General features: G+C 50.7%; 1 protein-coding gene and 1 long non-coding RNA gene across 2 annotated transcripts in view; one reads left to right on the top strand and one right to left on the bottom strand.

The window, feature by feature from the left end:
* ABLIM3 (actin binding LIM protein family member 3) overlaps positions 1-11,958 on the bottom strand; it is a 108,714-nt gene that overhangs the window by 11,478 nt on the left and 85,278 nt on the right. Inside the window, exons 12-18 of the mRNA XM_077137368.1 lie at positions 10,427-10,456; positions 9,829-9,958; positions 9,041-9,139; positions 7,563-7,610; positions 5,112-5,246; positions 3,565-3,629; positions 1,946-2,093 (exon numbers count right to left, since the gene is read on the bottom strand). Of these exons, the coding sequence (XP_076993483.1) occupies positions 1,946-2,093; positions 3,565-3,629; positions 5,112-5,246; positions 7,563-7,610; positions 9,041-9,139; positions 9,829-9,958; positions 10,427-10,456 (655 nt within the window). The remainder of the gene's footprint in view (positions 1-1,945; positions 2,094-3,564; positions 3,630-5,111; positions 5,247-7,562; positions 7,611-9,040; positions 9,140-9,828; positions 9,959-10,426; positions 10,457-11,958) is intronic.
* On the top strand, positions 4,554-9,447 carry LOC143663962 (uncharacterized). Its single transcript, XR_013166249.1, has 3 exons — positions 4,554-5,360; positions 5,444-5,623; positions 8,529-9,447. It is a non-coding gene; the product is annotated as an uncharacterized LOC143663962 (long non-coding RNA).

The following is an 11,958-nucleotide window of genomic DNA, read 5'->3' as shown; positions in this document are numbered from 1 at the left end:
CACTGGTAGTCTTTATGAGAACCAACAGTGATGGCATATCTACAAATAGCTGACACACAGGTGGGTAATACATGGTATCTTTGTTATCTGTGGATGGCCTTCCTCTATCTGACAAGCCACAGCCCTCTCAGAAGGCCTTTGTGGGTTTGCTGTCTTGATACCCTGCCTTCTCCACTGCTTAAGGATTTTCAAGTCATCCAGTAGCCCTGTCACCTCCACCCCACTGCAAGCGCAGGCTGAGTGGGGCACTGAACAAGAGGCCAAAAGCTCCTGCTTCTTGACCTCTCCTCTGTGATCTTCTTGGGAATGGTCTTCACAGCACTTGGGGTTCTCTGTTTCTAAAACAGGTCTGGGCAGATTATTTGCAACTCCATGTTCATTGGGTCAAGTCCTTAATTTAAACAATTGAACGCTGATCACAGGGATCAACCAACCATGAGTGGTCACTGGGTGGCAGGCTACAAATTTTTATCATTTTTTATTATCTCTCTTCTCTCCATCTCTCTGCCTCTCTCTCCCTTCTTCTCCCTCTCTCTCCCTCTCCCTCTTTTACTATTATCTAACTTGCTAAACCTTCTACAATGAACATGTATTACTTTTGTTAAAGCAAACAAACAAAAACCCATGACAGTTATTCTTTTCCCAAGAAATGATCTGAGATGAAATTACCTGGTGGGACTGAATTCCACAAGGGTAAGAATGAGGGGAGGCAGACAGAGCATGTATGCATGTAGGAAAATGGAGGCCCTTAAAATTGTGAGATGTTTAGGACAAGGTGTTTGAACCCTTTCCTAGCAACAAGCCTCTCCTGGTATACCTCCAGTGATGGGAGGTTCACTACCCCAGGAGGCAGCTCCTTGTATCTTTGAGTCATTCAGTTGATTAGCAGTAGTGATTGCTATTTGGTATCCCATATAGACTCTCACCAAGACCTAATGTCTGTGTTCTAGAGACCGCTGAGAATCCCAGGCGGGACACCAGAGGTGGAGAAAAATGGGAGGGACTGGGGCTAACCTTCAGGCTAGGCTCTCCTTGTTCGTTTGTTAGCACAAAGGGAGAAGTTTGGGGCCAGGTCCTCTCTCTTTACGGTTCCTATGGACAGCACTTTTTACTTTTATTACTTTAGGCTATGACACAAGGAACAGGGCAACATATGCTATGAGTTCTTCTGAGAACCAGAGAAGGCTTCCCAGAGTTGGCAGCATTTGTTCTGAAATTATTTTGTTTGTTTACTTTTTAAAAACATATTTATAGTCTGTAGTGTCCTTCAGAAAAGGGGCTGGCAAAATTTTTCTGGAAAGGGCCTGACAGTAAATATTTTAGGCCAGGCCAGACAGTCTCTGATGTAACCAGTCAACTCTGCCATTGTATCATAAAAGCAGCCACAGACAATACATAAATGAAAGTAGAATCAAAAGCAGGTGGTAGACCAGATGGCTTGTAGGCCATAGTATATCAACTCTGCTCTAGAATGTCAGCCCCCATGAGGGCAATAACCTTAGCATCAAGAACACTGCCTTGCACTGGAAGGTTCTCAGTAACTCTCCCCTTCTCTTTCCTCTCCTTCCCTTCCCCTGCCTTCTCTTCCCTTCCCTTCGTGAGGGAATAACAGGTTGTAGAATCAGATTGACCTGGGTGGAAAGCTCCACCACTTAAGATGAGTGATGTTGGGCAAAGTCCCACATCCCTTTGTGCCTTAGTTCCCGTCTGGAAAATGTGGGGATGATTATGGCACCACTGCCCAGGTGTGCGGTGAGGAAGGAGCGCGACGATGCATGGATTGCAATTCACAAAATGCCTGACTCAAAGTGAATGTGCTGAAACTGTCAGTCCTGGGGTCACGGCTCTTTTCAGATCAAGTGGGAGGGGCCATGGGGGTTCAGATTCCTTGGTGGCATGGGGAGGTGAGTGCGCCGACCCCGTCAACCTCCAGGGCAGTGCTTACAGCCATTGAGGGACATATCATAGCCGGCTGTGTGCAAGGCCTCGCGACTGCTGGTAGAGCTCCGGGGTGGGGTCCAGGGGTCTGCATAGGAGCTGGAACGGGCCTTCATCTCCTCCTTCAGAATCAGTCGCCCAATTCCGCTCTGGAGCTGCGAAGGGGGTCGGGGGGTAGTAAGGAAGAGAAAGATGAAGTTAGAGGGAAGCAAAGAACACTGAGTTGGAACAGGCTTGGGGATGGCTGAGCCATGTGACCCTCTATAGTGAACATATGTCCCTCCTGCTTTCCCAGCACCCCTCCTCCCTTCTTAGAGCATCTTTCTTCCTTTGGGATTTCACTTCTTTTCCCTACATAGTCCTTGTGGTCTGCATTGGGCAGTGGCAGTGGGTGCACAAAGTGGGCCTGGAAATGACTGAAGCACACTGTTCTGGTCACAGTGAGGGGTTCCAGGATGGGCAGAGGGCTCTAGCTGGATCAAAGGGAGTCTACCTCAGGACTCCTGTGGGAGTTGCTGGCACACATCTTTTTCTTTCTTTTTTTTTTTTTTAATTAAACTTAAAAAAATTTGAGATGGAATTCATATAACATGAAATTAACCAGTTTAAAGCAAATGATTCCATGGCATTTAGTACATTCACAATGTTGTAAAACCAACATCGTTATCTAGTCCCGAAATATTTTCATCACTCCAAAAGGAAACTCTGTATGTATGAAGCAGTTGCTCTCCCTACCCCCTTCCCCTCCAGACCTGGCAACCACCAGGCTGCATACTCTCTCTATGGATTTACCTGTCTGGGTTCTCCATATTTCATATAGATGGGATTATACAACATGTGATCTTTAGTGTCTGGCTTCTTTCACTCAGCCTAATGTTTCTGAAATTCATCTACGTCGTCTCATGTATCAGAACTTCATTCCTTTTTATCAATGAATAATATTCCATGGGATGGATAGACCATATCTTGTTTATCCATTCATTGATGTGTTTATGGACACTTGGGTTGTTTCCACCTTTTTGGTTATCGTAAATAGTGCTGCTATGAACATGTGTGTGTAAGTATTTATTTGAGTACCAGTTTTCAGTTCTTTTGCATATACACCTTAGAGCAGAATTGCTGACGCATATGGTAATTCCATGCTTAACTTTTTGGGGCACTACCAAACCTTTATTCACAGAGATCAAATCGTTTTACATTCCTATCAGCAATGTGTGAGGATGGCTGGTACCCATCTTGTCAATACATGAGAAGAATGTGACTGAGCATGGAGCCGATGCACAGAAAAGCCAGCACAGGACAGAGAGACAATGTCGATGGCATTTGTTGTTGTTGTTGAGTAGCTGATTCTTGCCAAACCTGAAGCTAATCTTATCCTTTGGCTCTTTTTTTTTTTCTGCATGGGCAGGCTCCAGGACTCAAACCCGGGTCTCTGGCATGGCAGGCAAGAATTCTGCCACTGAGCCACCATTGCACCGCCCTATCCTTTGAGGTTTTACTCATGCAAAGCTACACATTTCTTTTTTTTCTTAAGCCAGTTTGGATTTGGTTTCTGCTAGTTGTAAATGAAAAAAATTCTTAAAAGATGCCCCCCAAGCATCTGACTCAGGGATGTGACCTGCTCACCTTGTGCATGCTGCGGTCAAAATCCTCCTCCTCTCCTCCCGAGGAGAACCTTCGGGCTCGGGGCACTGCCAAGAGACAGGTAAGATCAGCTTCAGCACCTGTCCCCGACTCAGCCTACCCTGGGGAGAGGGCAGAGGGGGTGGCAGAGACCAGGGCATGCCTGGCGCTTTAAAATGGACAGGCTGGACTTTCCTCTGGGCTCTGTCGTTCTGTAGCTGTGACCCTTCCCAGGTGCACTCTGGTGTCCTGTCCTTCCCCAGTGGACATCCTTGTACTGAGTGGTCCAGCCTCCCTTCTCATTCTCAGTCGGGGTTGTGCAGCCTGAACAGAACAATTATTCACAATGTTGGACCTTTCCTGCAACTGGTAGGGTAAAGAAGTTCCTTTGTGCCAAGGGTAGGACGTAAGTCTGGATCTTTCCATGATGAGGACAGAGCTTGCCTGAGAGTGGAGCCACCCCAAAGGAAATCTATCCAAGCCCTGATGATGTCCTTTCACCCCCTGGATCCAGCTGTGCCTCAAGTCAATATACTTCCAAATCTTTCAGTTACTTGAGCCAGAAAATTCCTGTGTTGGTTTAGTTCACTCAGAGTTGTTTGTTTGCTAACTCTCCTAGTGGAGAGTGGTATCTTCTGCCATCACAGCTCTGAGCTCTTCTCTCGTGAGTACTGATCATGTCCACCTTGGATTATAGTTGAGTTTGTGTCTTACCGCCTTTTATAAATGGAAACCTCTTTGAGGGTAAAGAAGGAATCATCTCTGTGCTTCCATGAAGCTTTGTCTAAATGGACATTCAATTAGTGCAGGTATGTGCTGAATCAGAGTGGCTCTGGACAGAACCCCCTTCCCATATTTGTCTGAGCAGGCGGGGTGATGCCCTGGGGAGCCACCAAGCCCTTTGGCAGGATGCCTGCAAGAGCCTTCTGTGTCCCTTATCCTCTCTTTGCCATCCTCCTAACCATTATCTACTCCACAGCCAAAGTGCTCTCTCAAAAGCACAAATCTGATTGTGTTACACTTTCACAGGCTTCCTACTGTTTAGGATAAAGACCCAAATCGTTGCTTCGACTCATGAAGCCCCACTGGATTTGACCCCTTTTTCCCCACCTGCTTATTCCCTCGCTGATCTCTAGCCAAGCTGACAGCCTTTCCTTCCCTCCGATGTAGCCCATCCTCCCATTTTAGGTCTTAGTACATGTTTCCACACTCTCTTTGCTGGCTTATCTCCTCTTCACCCTTCCTGCGGCAGCTGCTGCATCTGAGGAGCTTTTGTCATCCCTAGGCTGGAGAACTTGCCCCTACCACCAGCTCTCCTACCTCCTGTATATCACCTCTCTCTCACTGTTGGAACCTATGTCTCCTCTACAAGGGAAGGGATTGGTCTCTTTTGCTCCCCAGTGTATTCCTTGGTCCCACTGCTGGCCCTAAGTGTATGTTTGTTGAATGAGTACATGAGTGATCATGTGAAGGAGCGTGTGATACTCTGTCCTGACTCCCGGTATACCTGGCACAGGTGTGGGGTTCTGGCTCCTTGTGAGACACATTACCTTTGGGGGACCCATGGTAGGTCCAGTAGTCAGATTCCGCAGCATAGTAGGGATCTGGTGAGTAGGCTGGACTATACTTGGATGCCTGGCTGATGTCCTCACTTGTTTTGCTCTTGGTTGTTGTAGACAAATCACCTGCAAAGGATCCAAGAAGACTACCTCAGGAAGGTAGAGCATCCTGGCTGGGTCTATACATGCTCTCCCCTGCCTCTGCCAGGCCCCAGCCCAGAGACATGAGGCCACATCAAGGTCAGGGGGCACAAGATAGGAGGGTCTGGGAAATGGGATTGTCAGAGCTGGAAAGGTGCTGGAGCCAAACCATCATTTTACAGTTGGGAATCTGCACTCCAGAGCAGAGAAGGCTCTTGCTGAAGACCACACAGCAAGTTAGCACGAGAAGTGGACCAGATGCCAGCTTTGGCCTCATTCTATCACATTCAGCGGACGCCTGGGTCTGCTGCTGGGGCAACTCTAAGGCATGGTACCATGCAGTAGGACCAGACAGACTCCAGGTGAGGCTTCTGTCCTTACCTTCCTAACCTGCCAGAAGCCTGCCCTGTGGCTTCAAATCACAACTCAGGAGTGTGGGGTGGGGTAATCGCCAGGTAGGGCCACTGTGCATGCTGAGTCAGATCAGGCTTCTTACACTGAAACACCACATCCTGGTTTGGGGGCGAATCAGTGTTCTGAAGGAAGGACACTGAGCAGGGACACTGAGACAGTGTTACTCCCATTCCTAACACTGAACAAATCCTACCCCCCTCTGCCTCAGTTTTCTCATCTGTGAAGTGTCAGAATTGACTTGCAGGCTCATGAGCCATCTAGCGTCCAGCTTCCAGAGGAAGTCTATGATACGGGGCTGATGATCAAACTCATGACAGGTGCAAACGCTTATGGGACCATAACATTAGAGCAGCCCAAAGACTGGACAGACAAGGCAAAGAGAGGGCCTAGAGACGTGAGCACAGCCCTACTACCATTTCCCAGGAGAGAATTTACAGGGACAAGCTCTATGCTCTAGGGAGCCAGAGCAGCAGAGTGTCCTGGGATGGGCACCCCAGGCTGTGCAGCCTCGCCCAGAAGCATGTGCTTCCAAAGCTTGCATATTCTCCTCTTTGTCATGGATCTTGGGCATCCCCTTCCATTCCCAGCCACTGGCATTTGATCCTTTTATATAATCTTTTATACACAAATGCACAGCCTTCCCAGACTCCTCCCAAGTCTCCTTTGGTACTGCCCCTCAGCATCCGCTTGGAATATCCCACACAGTCCTGAGAAGCTTGGGACCTGGATGCCTTTTCTGGATATACAAACTGCCTCTGTTGAGGCTGGAGCCTTGCTGTGGCCACCTGGGGGCATGTGACGTGTCCTCCACAGCCACTGTGCGTGAGCTCATAGCCTCACCCTCCACCCCTAGCCCAGCCTCCCACCCCTACTCCCACCCACCAGGGCTGCGTGTGTCAACTGCAGAGCCTTAAGCTCCCAGAGCCGCTCTTTATCCTTCCATTGCCCCCTCCACCTGCTTATTCAGGTCCCGACACAGAGCTGGCTCTGCACATCTCCTTGCTCCTCTGACTCTGTGCTCCCCTCTTGGTTATCCCAATTAGATGTTTAAGCAAGTGAGAGTGAAGCAGGGAGGCAGCTGCTCCTCTGCAACCTCAAATGAAAGGAGGCACTTAGTTGATGGAGCCTCAGTAAGTGGGCTTTGGAAGAATGAGCAGGAGGCCTCAGTGGGGACTGCCTTGGGGGTCCTCACACCCAGTGCAGGTGAGAATCGAAGATGTGGCTGGTTACAATATGGATTCTTGGGCCACTGCCTCAGTATTTCTAATTAAGACTGGGGCCAGGGAGGGGATGGAGCTTCTACCTTCTTACTAAGTCTCTGAGGTGGAAGTGCTCCATAGCCCACTCTCTAAGAAATACTGACTGGATGATCTGAGGGTACCCTCGGTGACACCTGCTCCTTTCTCAACTGCACTCTCTCCCCAAGCATCCATCCGCTCCTAGGAGGCTGAGACCAGCTTCACGCAGAGGCTCCCAAGCTGGCTGGGCATCGGAATCACCAGGTTTTGATTCAGTAAGGCTGGGGCGGGGCCTAGGAATCTGTATGGCTCCCAGGGGATTCTAACGAACAACAAATTTGAGTATTCAGGCAGGTATGCCCATTTTGCAAGGACTGCTCTGACCCTTGTATTTAGAACACCAGACTGCAGGTGAGGGGGTTGGGGAGAGGCAGGACAGGATTTAGGGGGCAAGGGGCCTTCTTTGCTCCTTTGACATGACACCACGTTCCTCCCCAATGTCACCCTGAGTGACTGAGGGGCGGCCAACAAGGAAGGACTGAGCTGCAGTTTGCGCTGTCCCTTCCTGGTGACCTGTGCCGAGCCATCCGGTTCCTTTAATCTCTCCCTTCCCCTTGTCGGGACGAGCCCTATCTGCCTCCAACCGTACCATGCCGTTTGTAGATGGGGGGCTTCCGGTAGATGTTACTTTCTCCAGCTGCCAGACAGACCAGGAAGGGACAGAGGGGAGGAGAGAGACAAGGAGAAAAAGGAGACAGTCGTTGGTCAGTTGATCTCAGAAGACAGCGAAGGTCAGCAACTTTTCCTAAGGGTCCACCGTCTTTTCCCTGGTGGACTTCCTCTTCCAAAGCTGAACTTCCAACCCCATCCCAACAGGTTCCAAGTAAGAGAAGGGGAGAGGAATGGATGGATTCAGACGGTGCCAAGGAAGGGCCCAGGGGTTTGGATGGTGGCATGCAGGCACTGGTGGTTGTGTGCGCTCAGCAGAGCCCCGTGCAGGGAACGTGTCCGCTGCCTCCGCCCAGCAGGCATGCTTCATTCCAGGGAGAGTCCCCAGGAGGCTGCAGCCAAGTTTCAGCATCCTCTCCCTCCCTCTCCGGCAAAGACAGACAGGATGGAACCCTTCTAGGGCAGTTGAGAGAGTGTTTATGGTACAGCAGGACAAGCTCCGTAGGAAATGTAAGTGGGGAGTGAAAAACTGAGCTCAGAGCTAGGAAAGTGGGGTCTAGGCCTGGTTTGGCTGAAACTCAGGCTGTGACCTTGTCCAAATCACACCCCAGGTCATCTAGCTCCTGTCTTCCTCTTATCTCCTATCACTGCTACTCAGGCTTACTACCTCCAGCCACACGGGCCCGCTGCCAGTTGCAGTGTTCCAGGGCCTTTGTACTTGCTGTTCCCTCTGCTTTTCCCTGTGATCTTCATGAGGCTGGCTCCTTCTCATCTTCTGGCTTCCATGTCACCTCCTCCAAGAAGCCCCTCCTGACACTAACACGGCCTCCCACACCCCAGACGCTCTCACGCTGCCTTGCTGTATTATGTTTATAGCACCTCTCATTACCTGGAATTATCCTTTAACTTATTTGTAAACTCAAATATTGCTTCTTTCCCCCATTAGGACATAAATGCTATGAAAGCAGGAACTGGGCTGGTTTGAGCACAGCTGCAACCTCAAGGCCCAGCCTGGCTGTACAGACAGAACAACAGAGGCTCAGAGAATCTAAGTAACCAGTCTGAGATTACACAGTTTGTAAGTATCAGAATTGATATTCAGTCCCAAGGATTTTGATGCAAAAGCCCATGGCCTTGAACATCAAGTGTTACTTCTACATCCCATCAGGGCCCCTGGACATTCGAGGAACTTCTCACTAGCTTCCTGTAGTTTTCTCTTCCTTGGGCTGATATACTGAAGACCCAGTTCAGTCCCTTGCAATTCTGTCAAGTGGGTAAACGGAAGCCTGTGGGTGTGCTGGGGCTGGAGGGGGGTGGTTAGTGCCAGTGACCCATTAGGGAGAGTCTCCAGGAACTGGCTTTTCTTTCGTCTGGGGCAGCATCAAGTAGGCGACTCTGGTACCCAGTGACCCCAAGGAGCATGCAACCCATGCTGGGAATTCTGCTGGCGGTGCCTACCTGGGATGTGAAAGTGCCTGGGAGCCTGGTAAGAGGTTGGAGTGGAGGACCTCACATCTAACTGGCTATGGTATGGAGAGCTCCGGCCACTCTCGGGCCCTGGAGCACGCAGGCAGTGGTCCCCGAGAGCACAGAGGCATAGAGAAAACAGGCATTAACGTGGTGGCGGTAAGGAAGCAGTGAGGCGATGACAGCACAATGGTAGGAGGGGGCTGGCACGTCCCAGCGTGCTTAGGGCCCGCGTGGGGAGAAGCGTGTGCTCTCATGCACCATGCCTGAGAAACAGGCTCGACCCCGCATCCTTGCTTGACCCCGAAGTTAGAATCAACTCCACCAAGCTGCAGGAAGTCTCCATTCCTCCTGGCTCCCCACCCCTCCCCACCCAGGCCCATCCCTTAATTGCTCCTTTCCACCAGCCACTTGAGTGGGTGGGGGTCGGGCTGGGTCCTGGGGGGTGAAGATCAGGCCCCAGCCCTGTTTCTGGCCTCTTGGTTCTACCCTCTGGATGGGGCAGGTCATGTATGAGGATGGAGGAGTCTTGTTCCAGCCGGACCTGGCTGAGCTGCCCATTACCCCCTTTGCACAGCAGCCTCCCACCCACGTTCATGCCACCTCTCAGCCCCTCATACCCTGGCCCTTCCCCTGCCAGGGGTGCATTTGGAGGGACTCAGCCAGTCACTGGGGTGACAAGGTCATTCCGTGACAGAGGTCTCGGGTAGGCGGCCCAGGGCACCAAGCCACTGCTTCCCTGGGCTCTTCCTCTCCCCTTGGGGTGTCCCCTTCCTCACCAGAGCGGTAGTAGTGGTGAGGTGAACGGGAGAAGGTGGGGGACAGGCCCTGCCGGCTGTAGGTTGGGGAGTCGATGTACCCCGGGCTGGAGGCCCGTCTCTGCCGGAGGTCCAGGTTCTCGTAGATGTCCTGCGGGGAGAAGTGAGGCTGTGAGTAAGGCAGGCGGTGGGAGCAGTGGGAGCGGCGTGGGGTCAGGCGCTCTGGGGGTTGAGACATGGTGAATACAGAGATTCCCATGTCTGAGTTGCACGCTCAGCCCGAGGAGGGCAGCAGAGCATTTTTAGGGTCTTCATCCATCACTCACAGACCCATGGGTCAGTCCCTGGAATTGTGGCCAGAGCTCACAGGGGCAGCAGGGAGGCCGTCTCTGAACAGAAAGAGCTCCCGAGGATCTCCCCCCAGCCATTTCCACCCGATGTGCCCCTGCCACCTCCTCCAGGTCATGTTCCTAAGTCTCAGTCTGTCTGCAGTGGGGAAAGCACCTTGGGCAAGTGCTCAGGCCCCTTGGGGGACTGGGAAGGGGGGAAATCAGGGGTCCTCCAGGCAACACAGAGGGGCATTATTATATAAAAGAGCTCCCCAAACCAACCTAATTACCTGGGAGTAAGGAGATAACGTTCCCAGCGACTGAGAAGCGAGGAGATGGAAGGCATCCATGGAGGGAGCAAAAGGGAAGAGAAGGGGGCGAAAGGAAGGGACAGAAGCTCATTATACAGTTCAGCAAAGAGAGGCCCTGCAGCTGCCCCAGGTCTCAGCATCCCTCTCCAGATAACAGTGCTGCTCAGAATTCCAGAACTGCCAGTAGGAAACGAAGGCTCAGAGAGGGAAGTGCATGGCTGGGCCCTCTCTGGGAGGTAGTGGCCTAGTCTTGACTTGGACCTCGGCTTCTTCACTGTAAGCTCAGATATTTTCATAACCCTTTCCTATCTCTCTACCAGCTCATGCCCCTCCATGGTCTGAGAAGAGGACCCAAAGTCAGGGGCCATGCAAGGGCCAGGCTGGTGCTGTCACTGAGGGAGGTGAGTGGGTGGGCAATGTGGCAAGCTGGAGCACGAATGTCCCATCAAAGGGGCAGCTGATGCTCAGCGCTGGCAGAGTGCTGCCAGATTGGAACTCCTGCCTGGTGTTAACACAGAACCTTTATTTCCCAAGAGAAGAAATGCAGATTCTTGTGTGAAATCTCCCAGTGTTTAAAAGTTGGCAACTAACATACATTTTTAAAAGGTACTTTGCGGTGCAATAAAACAAAGCTGGTGACTGGCTGTGCCATATGAATCTGTTTGCTACCTCTGGCTTCAGGAAACTCAGCTTCTACCAAATACTTGGTCTCTCTTTCTTGGTTCATTTCTGGGGCCAGAACCAAGAAGGAACTCAGCAATGGGCCTATACAGCTTCATACAACACCCTTTCACTTACATGTGGCAGGGTGGCTACTTCCCAAACCAAATGGGACCTCAATCTCTTTAGGGAGGAAGGAGATTCGCCCAAGGTCACAGAGCTAACTAGTGGTAGAGCTAGGCCTCTTCCTTACCTGGCCAGGGCTCCTTCTGTTTCAAATTGTCCTGGCTTAAGAGGCCTGTGATGGGTTAGAGCCCCTGGGAGGGTCATCCAGTATAAAGGCCACCCTGCCTTCTCCAGAGATACCTTCTTTTGTCTAGTAACCATTTAATTATTCAAAAGTTGTCTGATGCTGACTGTTTATGGAAAGTATCTCTTGCTTGGAGCACAGGTCCTGAAGGCCAGGTACAAAAGCCAGAACAGATGCCTAACCAGGGATTATAAATCTTAGTGCCCATAATCCCAGCAAGGGATGTAAATGAGAGTCATAGGCTAAGTATAAAAATTTCTCTTTAAGAAAAACAGCTCAAGTGATAAATGGTCATGGGCTCTCAGCATCAATGTTGGGAGTCAGTGGGGATTGGTACAGGTGGGGAGAACTAGAGTTCCCATATCCTGTCCATAGAAGCTGCTGCTATCCATCCCCAGATGGGGGAAATACTGATGCAGCGTTGCTAGCTCTGAATTTTCAAGAAAAGCCAGAAGCCACGTCTTTGGATGAAATCTCTTGATTTTAAAATGTTGACTACAAATTCCAATTTAAAAGTGTCTGGAGACCAATACTGTGGAGC

Source organism: Tamandua tetradactyla, chromosome 20 (genome assembly GCF_023851605.1).
Source record: "Tamandua tetradactyla isolate mTamTet1 chromosome 20, mTamTet1.pri, whole genome shotgun sequence".
In the NCBI taxonomy this organism is placed as follows: Eukaryota; Metazoa; Chordata; class Mammalia; order Pilosa; family Myrmecophagidae; genus Tamandua; species Tamandua tetradactyla.
Note: the sequence above shows the minus strand (reverse complement) of the source record. Positions and strands in the feature narration are given on the sequence as shown.